Below are 14891 nucleotides of genomic sequence, written 5' to 3'. Positions count from 1 at the left end.
TGCCGCAGTTGCTGGCCACATTGAAACGTTATGAGGTAGAGCATCATAGGGAAACCCCATTTCTGGTAAACTATACATTTGCGCAGCCATAGAAATGTTGAGGATGTGTGTTTCATACATTGGTAATTGTTTGGATGTGTGACAGTGCATGACAGGGTTTTCCCCTGGAGATTGTGAGCGTTAGGATGCACCGACAATATCTAATATGCATAATACTAAGGGATGTCATTAAACAGTTATTTTGCAAAAGCTTAGCTGAGGTTGTAAGTTGGTTGCAGCTTAGGGAAGGATCATTAGAAGCAAAACTTGGAGGAGCTTATTACCAAAATGAATAGCCATTCACCTAGAAGGTCAGCCCACGGTTGGTGAGTGAACCTTAGCTAAAGTTGTCGCTAGTTTCAGTCGGTTGGTTAACCGCTTAATTTTAAACCAGCAGGCAGCAAGCAGGAGACGGGAACTTGGTTTGGTCTTGAGGAGTTGTAGCAATTACTAACAGATATACTGTACACAGACTAAAAATTCTGCCATTCACATCTATTATGCAACAATCCAGAGTATAGTTATATATATACTCATTATTGTCCTTTCCTCTTTTCCACCAATAATACTATCTACTGTGTCGGTTGTAAATTGCCATGGTGCAACATGCATGGTGTGTTATTGTGTGGTTGTAACTTTACTGTTTGTATCCATCATACAAGCACGATCGTCCAGAAGACAACAGCTAAGGGAGCCCCTCCTGTTTAATAGATACCTATACAGTCTATGTTTACCCAGTGAACCAGATGATGTCCAAATTGTTTTTATGTTTTTACTATGCTTTGGCTGCCCCTAAGCTCTATAATGGCAGAGATAACCCTGCGCCCAGGACTCAGAAAGTTGGATTTATCAACATAACTGCAGGTGGAATACTTCGTTAAATCGAAAGCCTTTGCCATGCAACACATCAACCTTCGCGAGTCTCATGCACCAAACTAACACTGATTTCCATGACAATATTTCCAAAACAACATTCTATAGTGAATGTTAATGTGTACCAGCAAAATAAAAAAAAGAGATCATTAAGTGCAAATTCATATTCATGAAGTTATCCTAATCATCACTTTACGACCTTGAAGAATTTAAAGGGCTGTCACGGTGACCATGAATGGTTGTCAATCTTCTTCCCTGCAAGTCATATCATATTAGTCACAATAATTGTAGCTGCATTTCTCCAGTTTATTATAACAGTAGATGAGGCAGTAACGTGTCATATGACCATCAGAGAGGTGAGTATAACACATGTCCATATTTTCAATAAATTAATAGCTACAAAATTTATATATTTTCCATTGTGTCTGGACCGAAATGGCTGAAAACTCTTGAGTCTAAAGGGTCAACATTATACTATCTGAAGCCATACTAATGCTCGGTAATGATAATAAATACATGCAGATTACAATACAAGCTTATAAACCAATTCTTAACACTACAAACTTCAAATATTAGTCCAGAAACATGATAGGATGGTTTTGTTAGGGAAAATCTTTAAGTACAAATATTTATCTCTGAGAAAATAGTTCCCAGCCCCCACCTTCTTGTAGTCACCACTCCCTCTCACTCAACACCCCCACCTCCGCCACACAGCACTATCTGATTCTTGACTGCAAGAACCACGTATGTTGCAGTACATTTCATTTCAGCTCGGTATCAGTTGCATTTGGCATTACTGCAGCCATCTCTTGATTTATACTTTTGTTTAAACCCCAACACACAAAACACACAATACTGTATGGTAAAAAGTTGCAAAATGGCAAAGGTCACGGCATGTGCACATTACAAAATGGCGTACTTGGTCCTGAGAACCACACCTGCTACTGTCCTAAACTAAGGTTTCCATTTGACAATCACGACGTAGAACGGTTTACTGTAAACTAAGATGGTGTTATTTATAAACTGTAATGTTAGCTGCCAGTAAACTAGCTAGCAGTAACTTATTTGGCTGACAAGATATAAGTAGCCTTCTAACATTTTTATTTTCAAATGTAATCTATAAGAGTTGCTTTTACATGTGAAACACAGTACAACCATCTTGAAACAGTCATTGTAAACGGTTTAAAATGGAAGGCAAAAATCAATTTTAGACTCAACCATCTCTCCCTGATCCATGACTCCAGCCGCTCTCGTCCATGCAGTGAAGATCTGACGCGAGTTCACAGCTTACGTGGAGGGAGGGCTGGACACCATGGGGACTCATAGGTACACACTGGCCACATGGCCGTGAGTGGGGATGGGCCGTGGTCGGGATGGGGACTCGAACACGACATACGTGTGTAACAGTGTTTTTTTTTAAAGGGTCAGTAGCTCAATTTGAGAAAACGATCGAAACCCAAACGAACCCTGAAACCTTTCAGCATATAACAGACGAATGCTTTTGGCTTAACTTGAAATAAAATATAATTATTTTTAATTTTTAATTTATTATTAGTTAGGTTTTTTCCCTCAAAAATTAAGCCAATGACAAGTGTACATACTAAATGGATACATTTTTCTCATTAGGAAAAATTAATAATAATTATAATAAATATTTTTTATCTTACATGTTCATAACATTCATCAAAAAATATCTGTATAGATCAGGGGTGGCTTGGAGACCTGTGGCTCTTTGAGCCGCATGCGGCTCTGTGCCTCTCCCTTTGAGGCTCTTTCACTGTGTGGCTGTGTTATTGGTGGATTTTTTTTTTTTTAAACTTTTTGAAACATTTCCAGATTGGTTAAAAAAAGCACCTGAATGCATCTGACAATTATTTTAAATAAAAAGATAACGAAAGTAGCGTTTTTTATGGACAGATTCTGCAGCCCTTTGAGGAAAACAAAGCAGCCCCAGATCACCTTTCCTCAATATTAACCCTTTCACTGCTGAGTCAGATTGTTTGAAAGCCCTCTAGTGACAAATGAGTGAAAGAGTGGCCACAACCGAGTGTTAACAATCAGACCTAAAAAGGATTGTGGGTAAACAAAGACTGTCAGGTTTCCCACTGAGTCCATCTAAGTAAGAAAAAAAAAACTATGAAAACTGCTATGTATTGCTATGACTTTCATTAGATATGGAAGTCATGTGTTTCTGTTAGTAATGTGGACCTGCATGTGTTGTGTGGCTTTTGCTGCTGGTGCGTGGTTTTATTGTGGCTCTTTATTCTGAACTGGTTGGCCAACCCTGGTATAGATGCTTGTGCATGTCCGGGGCGTGCTCTTATCCGTTCAGTTGATATTTGAGTTCACACCACGCCAAACTCACCTAATGTAAGGGGAGGGCCTGGACACGAGGCAAACACACCTCATGTTGGCCACATGGTAAAGGCATGGCCAGTGAGTGGGGTGGGCGTGGTCAGGATGGGGACTGGAACATGACAGATTGTGTGTAACAGTGTTTCTTTTAAAATGTGGTAACATTAGCTCCAATTTAAGACTACAATTTAAACCATAATGCGCAAACACTGAAAGTTTTAGCATATAAGCAGACAAATATTTGGCATTATTTGAAATTAATTTCTTCATTATTGGTTGGGTTTTTATACTAAATTAATAAATTTTTCTCCCCATCAATACAAAATTAATTAATAATAAATATACATATTTTTATCTTACATGTTCATAACATTCATCAAAATATATTTCTCATATTGTAGTTCTCTGATTCTCAACTTTGTTCTAACGCAGCTCCCTCTCTTCAATCTCTCTAACTCCTCGCTCCACCACAAACCCTGGGCTGCAGCGCTCGTTGAGCCACTGTCTAAAACTGCCATTTCCACCAGCTGAGAGTTTGTAACAGAAATAAATGCATTATGGATCATTTTATTTCTATAGTTTGTAAGCTCACTCAACCAGCTGACTTCTGTTGAAACAGAAGACGTCTCTAACGTTTTAAAACCAGCCTCTGGAGACTTGACCAGCTGAGTCGCAGTAACACCATTAGCCGGTTTGTGTCCAGCTGAGATGAGCCAGTTTAGACTGCTGAAACTGCAATGTTCTAAAACAGTTGTGTCTCGCCGCCAATCTTTGGTCTAAACTCTTCTATAATATATTAGAAACTTCCAATTTGATAAAGTCAGTGTTTATCAGACCACAAATGAGACAATTATTAGAACAACACAGAAACTGCCTCTCACTTGTTACTCAAAATTGTCATGAAAATGACTCAAAAATATGAAATACCATAAATATGTCAAAATACACTGAAAGGGGCCTTTAAGATGTCCTGTTTGATTTGAATTTGAGTGAAAAAATGTAATTGTGCTGAGAGCAAGCGAGCAATTCGGCAATTCTGAGAGGTGCATGATGCCAGGGGTAGCGCAGTGCCTAGTTGCGGCACTGCTCTCAATGGATTGGCCGCAAGCAGAGCGATTTTGCCGGCTTTTATGTGTAAGCAGCTTTAAGCAGTCTGAACCATAGAAATTATATGGTTTGGAGTATTGTTGGTTAATACATGAGCTTAAAGTTTTCGGAATTGTATTCATAGTTCTCTTTAGGCCTTACAGCTTTTTAAAGTTAATTACAAAAGTAACAATGTATTCATCATTGTTAGCTTATACTATATTATCTATATGTAAATGAAATGTAGGGATAAGATGCAGATCTGAAGCAACATCAGAAGTATCCATGGTGGGGAAAAAGAAGGAGAATGGATGGCAAGCAATAAAGCGGAACTGCACCAAACCTTCAAATGAGCTTGAATATCAGGTATGGTAGTCCAGCAAATGAGATGGCATAACTAAACTATCAAAAACCATAATATAAAAAGGTTGCTCAAATCAAGCAAACTGGATTTGTTCTTCATAACAGTAGATAAAAAAAAAAAACAAAAAAAAAGCTATAATTAAAATTTTTTAAAAAAAAAAAAAACAAGCGTTGGGGATGGTGCATAACAGTGATCATAAAATAAAACCAAAAAAAAAAAAAGCTGTTCATCTGCACACACACTGCCATGAAACAGAGTTGGTTGGCGAAGTATCTATATACTGTATATATTTAGAATTTTTTCGCCGCTTTATTTTGCCATCAGACAGCCCTTTACTAAAAGGAATTGAAGTTGTTGTCTATGCTCTCTTAAAAGCCTTCTTCATTGATAAACACAGCAATTTTAATCTAGCAGAAAACAGGAGTTGCTCTTCTACCACTGCCGCCAGTAGTTAGTTGCTTGTCTAGTTCTGTCTCGATTGTTAAGTTAGTTTTTGTTATTGTGTGCCTTTTCATTAGCTTTATGTAAAAGAAATAGTCTGTGCAAAAAGTCTGTGCTAGGCTAACATTATCTGCCCCTGCTATATGTTGTGCCTTTATCACAACATACTCATGGCCTGTTGTAAGCTATTACTTAAGTATCAAAATATCTTAATCATCTCTTAAATAACTATAAATATAATTATAATGAATACATATTTAATACATTAGTCTTTATTGAACATGTATAGCATAAAATAACGTGAGGTTTTGTTTGGAAATAACTGAATTCATGCCAAACTGTCTGTTCCTCTGGGCCTCTCTGCTTCAGAGGTCACAACCAGGTCAGTTGAGACATATTGGGTGGGGGAGGGAGGACTGCAATCTGCACCTGCACTACTGCTGCATTCAAGGGAATATGGAAATTGCAATTTTACTGACCCTGACTGGTCATGTTTTTACTAAAATGGACGACTGCTGATTTTTTTTGCAGTTATTTTAAGACAATTTTGCTCTTGCTGAGTAATTCAAGGCATCCTCTGACCTGGATGACTGAAAACACACTTTAAATTATGGATTTGACTTTTCTGTTTTGTGAAATTTACCTCAACATGAAGACCCATAGTTCTGTAATATCCAGGCACACCTGACACACACAGTTAGAAACGTGCTTGTTTGTTTTAAACCTAAACAGCCGCAAGTTATGAAGGATACAGATGCAGCACCATGATTAATCCATGTGAAACATATTACATTTTTTATCAAACTAGGTTGGGCTGAGTGTAAAAAAAAGGAAATCTGGGCTAGGGTAAGTAATGATCTTATCAAACAGAATATACAGATTTCTTTGTAAGCAATAGCAATAGCAGGGCGTGAGGGTTATAAGGGGTTTGTGGCAGAAGGCTGTCATATATACACATACAGTTATTTGTTAATGAGGGGGGAAACATAGATATGGTAGCTTTCAACCAATGATCAATTTAGCAAACTGGATAATGCAGCTGAGTCTGGCCAAGTCCTGAGTCCTGTTTAACCTTACCAGAAGCAGGAAGTATGCTCTTTCAGCCTTTGGCATTGGTGTTGATTTTTGCATCCCACTTCAGATCCTGGGATATTGTGTATTCTTAAATGTGTGTCCCAGTGGTGACTACTGAGCCAAGAATGTTAAAGATGATAGGTAAAGGTCCCAACTTTTGGAAACTTAAATATATTACAGAAGTTATAATTATGAAATAGGCTATATATATTAAAGCCTACCTTTTATTTTTTGCTCTCTATCAAAAGAAAAATATGTTGTATGCTGTAAATCAAGGCCCAAACGCACTGAAAGCGATAATTGACGCAGTTCTTTTGACCTGCCTCATTTGATGCTTCCATGGCACTGCAGGCATCAGATTTTAAGCCCAACACCACAGAACCAGCAGTATTGTAGAAAGGTCGCTATTTAGGCAAAGGTTTTGTATGTTACAGATCCCCCCATCAGTAGAGGCATTAGACTTTTTGTGCCATAGTGCGTTTGGAACTTTAAGCTCAAACTTTTGCCACGGAAGCTACTGTATTAGAAGGTTACTCCTGAAAATTGAAAGAGTGCTGGAATGTGGAACGTGTGATACTTGTTGAATGGGGTTATTATCTTGAACCTTTGCCTATCATCTTTAAGGGCAGATGGAGGTGCTCAGGGGCTCTTCCTGAAGTCCACAATCATCTCCAATGTCTTCTGAGCATTTAGTTACAGGTTGTTGTGGCTGCACCAGGATGCCAGCTGCTTGACATCATGTCTGTAAGCTGACACATCATTGTTGCATATAAGCTTTACAGGGGTCCTGGAGGGCCAGTCAGTAGTGTACAGAGCGTAAAGCAAAGGGAGAGCAAACTGCACTGTGGGCTCCAGTGCCGGAGACATGGTCAGTGAGATGTGTGCTTTCTGAGCCTCAAATGATGTTTCCTATTCGTATTTTTGGAAATATGTGGCCAGATGGGAAACCCCATCTCCAGCATAACGGTTTTGGGTTAAATTCCCACTGCGATACATCAACCAATGTGTCCCTGAGCAAGACACTTAACCCCTAGTTGCTCCAGAGGCGTGCAACCTCTGACATATGTAACAATTGGAAGTCACTTTGGAAAAAAGCGTCCGCTAAATGACATGTAATGTAATAGTAGCATGGTGGTCCAGTGGTTAGCACTGTGGCCTCACAGCAAGAAGGTTCTGTGTTCGAATCAAATTCGTTCCGGGGCCTTTCTGTGTGTGAGGTTTGCATGTTCTCCCCATGTTTGCGTGGGTTTCCTCCGGGGTGCTCCGGTTTCCCCCACCATCAAAAACATGTACTAGGTTCTCCAGTCAGTGCCCTTGATCAAGGCACTGGGTCAGATCTGAGGTTGGTCCCCCGCGCGCTGTCATTGGCTGCCCACTGCTCCCTTGAGGGATGGGTTAAATGCAGAGAATGAATTTCGCTACATGCTTACGTGTATGTGACAAATAAAGTACCTTTACCTTTACCTTTAGAGCTGTAATCCACAAATCGAAACCTTTGCAAGGTTACTAGGTCTGGTTATATAGTTATATTAGATGAATGAGGTAATGAAGATATTAGGCACAGGCGTTTGACATGATGAAGATGTTGCATGCATGGTTAGTAGCCTATATTACCAAGTTTCTAATGTTATGAAACAAAACTATGAAGAAATAACTGAGCAAGAAGATTTATCTATTGATCTGAAGGGCCAATAGGCCTATAGTGAGGTGTGTTTTTACAGTTTCATAACCATTTGTAAATAGATTCACTAATTCACTAGTATATTTGATGGATCATCAGGATAAAAAACATTTTGAAAATCAGTAATCCTATCTTGATAATTTAGGTCTATAAACAGGTAACTGGCAAAGTAAATACAGTTTTAGTATTATGACACAAAGATAAACTAGCTATCTGCAATATAATTACAGTAAAATGTAACATTTAACTTAACTAAGGCAACAAGATTTGTTCATAATTCTCTTATGTTAGACAATAAATAGCCTCATTTTAGTTATAATTGCAAATTAAACAAAAGAAAAAGCACATTCTAGGACATGTTTAAGCAGAGATAGCTTTTTAAGTGGAATTGAATTTTGAATTTTATGTTAAACCAGTAGATATTGATCAAATTGTAGGACTTTAATTTTAAGTATTCTGAGTTTGAGTTACTATGGCTGGGCTAACAGAAAGTTCAAATTGTATTATGCTGTAATACCATCTCCCACCAGGAGGGGTGCATCATTGACTGAGTTAAATTTTCATTATGCTGCAATACCATTTATTACCAGGAGGGGCGCATGTTCACAGAAAAGTTCACACACTTGCAATACCACCGTTTGCCAGTAGGACGTCAGCGTCTTAACACACACACACTTTTTCTCATGAAAACCCCCAAAGGGGACATTGGAGATATTGATACTGGGCATATCAGGAAGCTGTTTTCTATGCTTTGAGAGGGTCTGCCCGTGGGGACCCTGATTTTGGTCCCCACGGTGACACGAGTCCCCACCTTGTGAGTGTGTATTCAGGTCAAGGTCCCCATCGGTATAGAAATCGCAGTACACACACACACACACACACACACACACACACACACACACACACACACACACACACAAGACAGCACACACCAAAGTGCACTCATCACTCTATCTGTTTCTACCTTTGGCTCTCTTCATCTTTGGCCCTCTTTCTTTGTCTGTCTCTGACACACACACACACACACACACACACACACACACACACACACACACACACACACCCCACTTTCCACACAGTGGGCGGGGCATGTTGCTCTTCCAGCTGCTATGATGCTTTCACATCCTGACACATTTTAATTAGGCACCAGGGCCACGAGAGGACCAAAATTATGATCCCAATTATTTTTGTCTGGATCATTCATCATTTCTATTCTTAGAGATTTTTAAACCATCTCACTGCACTTGTGGCGTTTATTTTGATCAATATCTTGTTTTACTACAGTGGTTCTAAATGTGATAAAATGTGTTTTTCACATTTTATAATTTAATATGTGATTTTCACATTTTATTTTTGGAATTCATGGTCAAAAAACTTTGTTTATCGGAAATTGTTAGGGGTGGGAATCACCAGAGGCCTTTCGATACAATATCATCACGATACTTATGTCACGATACAATGTTATTGTGATTTTAAACATATTGCAATATTCTGCGATATATTGCAATTATTACCTTTTTTCCAACTTCAAATTTTTCCAAATTTGTATGTATGTTTGTAGGGAACCATCCATGTTATTTTTTGGGTAATTTTGTTAAAAAGAAACCCATGTTTCTGATATAGACATTTTGAAAACTGGTCAAACAGGAGGGGTTAAAGGGATACTTTAAACACCACATTAATTTTTTAACCTGCATCGCTATCCGTGTCCCTCTCCCAGACTGCGATAAGGACAACGGCGACACCCTCTCCACATCGTCTAAGACAGACCCAGACTGTGAGGAATCAGAGGAGGAAGACGTGCTGCAGGCCGTGGCCAAGCACTTTGGCAAAGACCTGGGCGAGCTGACGCTGGAGGCCCTGCTGAAACTGGAGCGCAAGAGACCAGAGGAGGAAGAGGAGAACCATGAGGAGGATGTCCCGAAGCGAAAAGCCCCGTCGCTGGCGTCCATCCTGGGCCCGATGCCCACAGCAGCCACCCTCGGCCTCCCCGAGTCCATCGACAACTGCATTGGAGACGAGAAGGAGAACGGTGAGTGTAGCCTGTTTTTTTTTTTTTTTTTTCAGACTAGAGGCCTCATTTTTAGGCATAACAATCCCATTTGGTATCACTTTACCTCAAATCAGATTAACTAGATTGGACGTTTTTCTTGGGTTTTGTCACAGAGTCCTGATTTCTGGGGCATGGTAATCTCATTTGTCGGCAAAAATTAGCTCTCGAGCTTCTCTCCCGGCACTGTTTTTAGATTTGAGAGGCATGGTGGGTGTATTTAATGGGTGGGTGTATTTAATGTATCTCGACTCCACATACAGTAGTATGTAAAGTAATCTGGTGCTTTTAAAACATTTCCGGCATTATGTTTGATTTAGCAAACGTCTTTCTAAAAGCTTTCTGGTCTGATTGGGAATGCTGAGGTGATACCGTTGATCCTTTGCTGTGTCTGGTACCTACTGTATGCCCATAATAACCCATAATCAAGTTAAAGAATGCTCTCTCAGGTTTAATTGTCGTAATTAACTCTGCTCCAGGATGAAATTGGCTGAGCTGTATGTGAAATTTGTCATCCCTTATTATGTATAACCCTTTTTAGTGCGCCGCAGACAGATAGGGAATGTGTGGGAGATGTTCAGGAGGCGAGGTAGCAGAGTTTCTCAACTCTTGGGGTGGATTTGTGCCAAAATACTGCAAGTTGTTGTTTTGTTTGATTGCAGCACATTCAGCTACGTCTCTCTGGAGAGGTTGTCTGTCACTTGTTTGTACCGACGCGAACAATGTCATTTAAACTTGGGTGAAGCAAATTACCTCCCCAAGACAGGAAAAAATAACTCTAAACTTTTATTGGTTAGGTGAACATTACCTGTAAAAATATAGGAAACAGTGCTACGGTTTATGGGTAGAAAACAAAGAAACAGTGGGGACGTGAGTAGCATGACTTGGACTTGATTTAGACTCAAATCATGAATCTGATGACTATAGACAAAAATTAAAAAAGACTTGGAAGTTGAAATCTACTTCATTTAAGCGTTACTTCACTTGGACTTAAGCCTTTGGACTTAAAATGACTTTCTATCCTTTCCATCCTTAATGAAAAGATCCTGTCATAAAAAGTATGTGCAGTGAATAAACTATATTTTCCTAACAACAGATATAATTTTAATCTTGTCTGACTGCAGCCAATCACGTTGCACGAGCAGGAGGAAAAGGTACATTTGGCAGCTCCGATCAGCAGATAAATAATGACTTGTTTAAAGTTTAGGACTTGGTCCTGACTTGGACTTTACATGTGATGCCACATCAGCGTGACTGCTCGTATTCAGCCTTTTCTTCATGTCTCCTTAATTAGTCCGTTGCTCAATACTTTCTGACTTCCCCACCCTGTCTGTGGCTCTCAGCTCCAAGCTTTCACAAAGATATATAGTTTCTTCTTTAAAAAAAAAAAAAGTTCTGTGATTTTCTAAAACCGCTAATCACTGTGGCTTTTATAAATAAAAAAAAAATAAATATATATATATAGTGCATTTGTTGGGGAGTATGTTCAGCCATGGATGAATCCACAGTTGGTACTGTAGTGAGTGTTTGTGGCAGCAGGACGGTGTATGTGGGATTGAGTCAGGTGTGTGTGTGTGTGTGTGTGTGTGTGTGTGTGTGTGTGTGTGTGTGTGTGTGTGTGTGTGTGTGTGTGTGTGTGTGTGTGTGTGTGTGTGTGTGTGTGTGTGTGTGTGTGTGTGTGTGTGTGTGTGTTAATGGTGATGAAGGAACATGTCAGCCAGTGCAGCAGTGTGGCTCACTGATGAGTTTCTTCAATCGACAATAACAATAGAACTCTATAACACCGAGGAAGAACATTCATCAGGCTGTGATACACACAATACTTTTTTAGTAGACACATTAATTATTGTTTTGGTGTTGTCTGTGGATTTGTAGATCTAAAAGAAAAAGAATATTTCAACACACTTATCCTTGCAACATTTGTTCACATGGTGTGCAGCCAGGTAACGCGAATAAAGATCCAAACACAACAACAGACTGAACTTTTCCGTGGCGGTAAACAAACCGTAGGCGTGATCACACCCTCTGTCAATATGACTTATTAACCGTTGCAAAAATAAAGCAGCTACAGGGATCCATCATGCGTTGCCTATAATTACCTAATTACGCGAGTGGGATGTTCTGCCCGGCCTCTATCTGGGTGTGCAGAGGCGGTGATGGATGTGAGGTAATGGTGCCATGCAGCTACATCTGCCCCAATGAGGAAACCTGTGTTTTTATGGTTCTGAGCGGGGGGATTGGGGGGGGAGAGGCCAGGGGGGGGGAGGTGAAGTGTGTTTTGATGGATGGATGTTATGAGGGAAGGGGCGATGAGGTGGTCTAATGTTTGGAGAACATCCTGTAACTTAAAGGTCACAGGTTTGAGGCCTCTTTGTGTCCATAAATACTGACCTGGGCCTCATGTCAGATCACGTCAGATCTGATACTGTACATACTATATGCAACCCCACCAACACTGAGCCCTACCATTAACCTCTTTATAGTTGTAGGATCACAGTCAACCTGATTTTGGCATTTTTGAGATTGTGTATATTTTGGATTTACACTAGGGCTGCAGCTATCGGTTCTTTTTGTAATGGATTAATCTAGCACTTTATCGATCGATTAATCGGATAATTTTTTTTTGCGTTTTTAAACAACCCAAACTAGGGAAAAAAGCAACATTTTTGAAAAAAAAAGCAACATTTTTGGAAAAAAGCAACATTTTTGGAAAAAAGCAACATTTGTATTGCCTACATTGCTTACAATATCATCTCTCAAAAAACTAAACATATTAAGTGCATTTAAGTGCCATATTACATTGTTTTTAAAGATTTTTTTTTCCTAATGATATCAACCTCAAACTAAGGCATACATTAAACATACACAAACATTACATTAAGTTGTGCAACTTAACTTTCAAGTTTCAACCTGAGACTGATCTGTATATACAGTAGGCCTATATGTAAATATTAGTTATACTCAACCTATTTTCATTTATATATTTGATTATGTCAAATATGAGAGAGAGAGAGAGAGAGAGAGAGAGAGAGAGAGAGAGAACAATCCGCTGTTTTTCCGAGCGTCAGCTCTTTAGATCAGATGGTGGTCACCACTACCTATTGTCTTGTCTTTGATTTCGGTAGTTGTTGTGTTTGGTGTAGTTTCATCGTCCATACGACTCTGTGATTTACTTTTGTCGGGTCCGTTTCGTGGAATGGAGGATTAAGTTAGACTCCATGTTTTCTGTTGAGATGCTAAAGCACTGACGTCGTGCTATTATCGTGCTAAGCTAGTTTGATTTTGCAGTAGACACTGACTGTACAGTTTTAGTTTTAATTACGTTTGAACTGATTCCAAACTTTGGACACTTTCTGTCGTTTTCTCCAGCCTGTCTCTTCAATTAGTCCCTCGCTATTTTCGCTCTGGCATGTGTCGCCAGCAGCAGACTGAGCCGCGTCTGTGCGACAGTAATAATGCTCCGTGCGGAAACACTGTCCGTCAGCGATACAACGTTGGTAACATTGATTTAACGAAGCTTCGAGGAAAGTCATTTTGCATCGAGGATTTTTTGTAATCGAATTATTCGAGTTATTCGAGGAATCGTTTCAGCCCTAATTTGCACTCTTCCCACTTTGTATTGCAACTGCTGCAAAGAAATTTCCCTTGGGATAAATTGTTTTGTTTTTATCTTTTTTTTATTTTTTTTTCTTCTCCACAATGATCCCACATAGAAGTTAAGAGCTTTTTTATGAACACTCTCAAATATTAGAAATAATAAGGAATGGAAACTGAGTCTGAGGCTAGAAGAGGGAGAGGAGGACGATGACAAAAACAAGAGTGCTTGGTCTCTAATTTAAACCTAATTTTACATCGACTGTCTCTTAACAGAGAACATCAGTGCTCACCATGAGATATATTGACTTAACAAAACAACAAGTTGTTCATCTATCATCTATGATTGTAAGAGACAATGACATTGGGAAACACTTCCTGAGCTTAAGAAGGTTTGTAAAATGGATTTTATAACAATCCCATATGATTAACGATAATTATGCTTTTGGGAAACGGGTCCCAGTCCTGTCAAAGTGTCCTTTTTAGAAAGACGCTGATCCCTTTCCGTTCCTTTATGACACTCCTGTTCCATGGGGAAAGGCCTCTGTAAAAACCTGCTGCCCTAAAACATCCATAGCTCAGGTCAAGCCACCCATTAACCTGATGAAAGTGTCCCCCCAGTAATGCCACTGACCTCATTTCATCAGGGGAATACACAATTGGGACGAGGTGAAGAGTGAGAGGAGCCACAATTACCAAACTGCAATGAATCGCCGCTCTCTGAATCATAGGCTCTTATGTTGATTGTAATGTGTCTCCTTTAAAAAAAAAAAAAAAAAAAGTTGTTGTTGTGGAGTGATGTTAGTTTGAGTCATCCTCTTCAAGTTGACCTATCATGATGGTCATCGCATGTGGCCATGAATGACAAAATCGCCTTTTAAAAGATGAAGCATGGCTGTGATTAAAGGGTTTAATTGTTGGCCAGTGGGACTCGGGGCTGATCGCACCGTGCTGTGTGATTAGAGGGAAGCTGCTCACTCCTCTGTGTGTGTGTGTGTGTGTCTCTGTGTGTCTCTCTCTGTGTCTCTGTCTCTCTCTGTGTCTTCATTCTGCTTCTGCAGTGTGTGTTGGTTCGGTTTTGGTTGGTGTAACAGAATGATGCTGCAGTGCTGAGACCATCCTTGACCAATCAAATGCAAAATCGAGTGACACTCGTGGGGTTTAAGTTTTCTGTTTTTTTTCACCATTGGCAGAAGTTTCTAAAGACAATCTGACACCATCTCATTTTCTCCGAACCAGTGCAGTGCGGGTACACTTTATCATCTACTTTTACAACTCCGTAATAATGACCACACCGGTGGCCGCGTTGCTTCATTTGACCCTTGTCGGTTGAT

The 14891-nt window shown here is 39.6% G+C and overlaps 1 protein-coding gene across 1 annotated transcript in view; it reads left to right on the top strand.

Moving 5' to 3' along the window:
* Window positions 1–14891, top strand: part of LOC120548985 (transcription factor IIIB 90 kDa subunit-like) — a 172579-nt gene that overhangs the window by 80020 nt on the left and 77668 nt on the right. Inside the window, exon 12 of the mRNA XM_039785497.1 lies at window positions 9634–9945. Coding sequence (XP_039641431.1) covers window positions 9634–9945 — 312 coding nt within the window. The remainder of the gene's footprint in view (window positions 1–9633; window positions 9946–14891) is intronic.

This window comes from Perca fluviatilis, chromosome 20 (assembly GCF_010015445.1).
Source record: "Perca fluviatilis chromosome 20, GENO_Pfluv_1.0, whole genome shotgun sequence".
Lineage (NCBI taxonomy): Eukaryota > Metazoa > Chordata > Actinopteri > Perciformes > Percidae > Perca > Perca fluviatilis.
The sequence above is the reverse complement of the archived record's forward strand: the minus strand, read 5'-3'. Positions and strand labels throughout refer to the sequence as shown.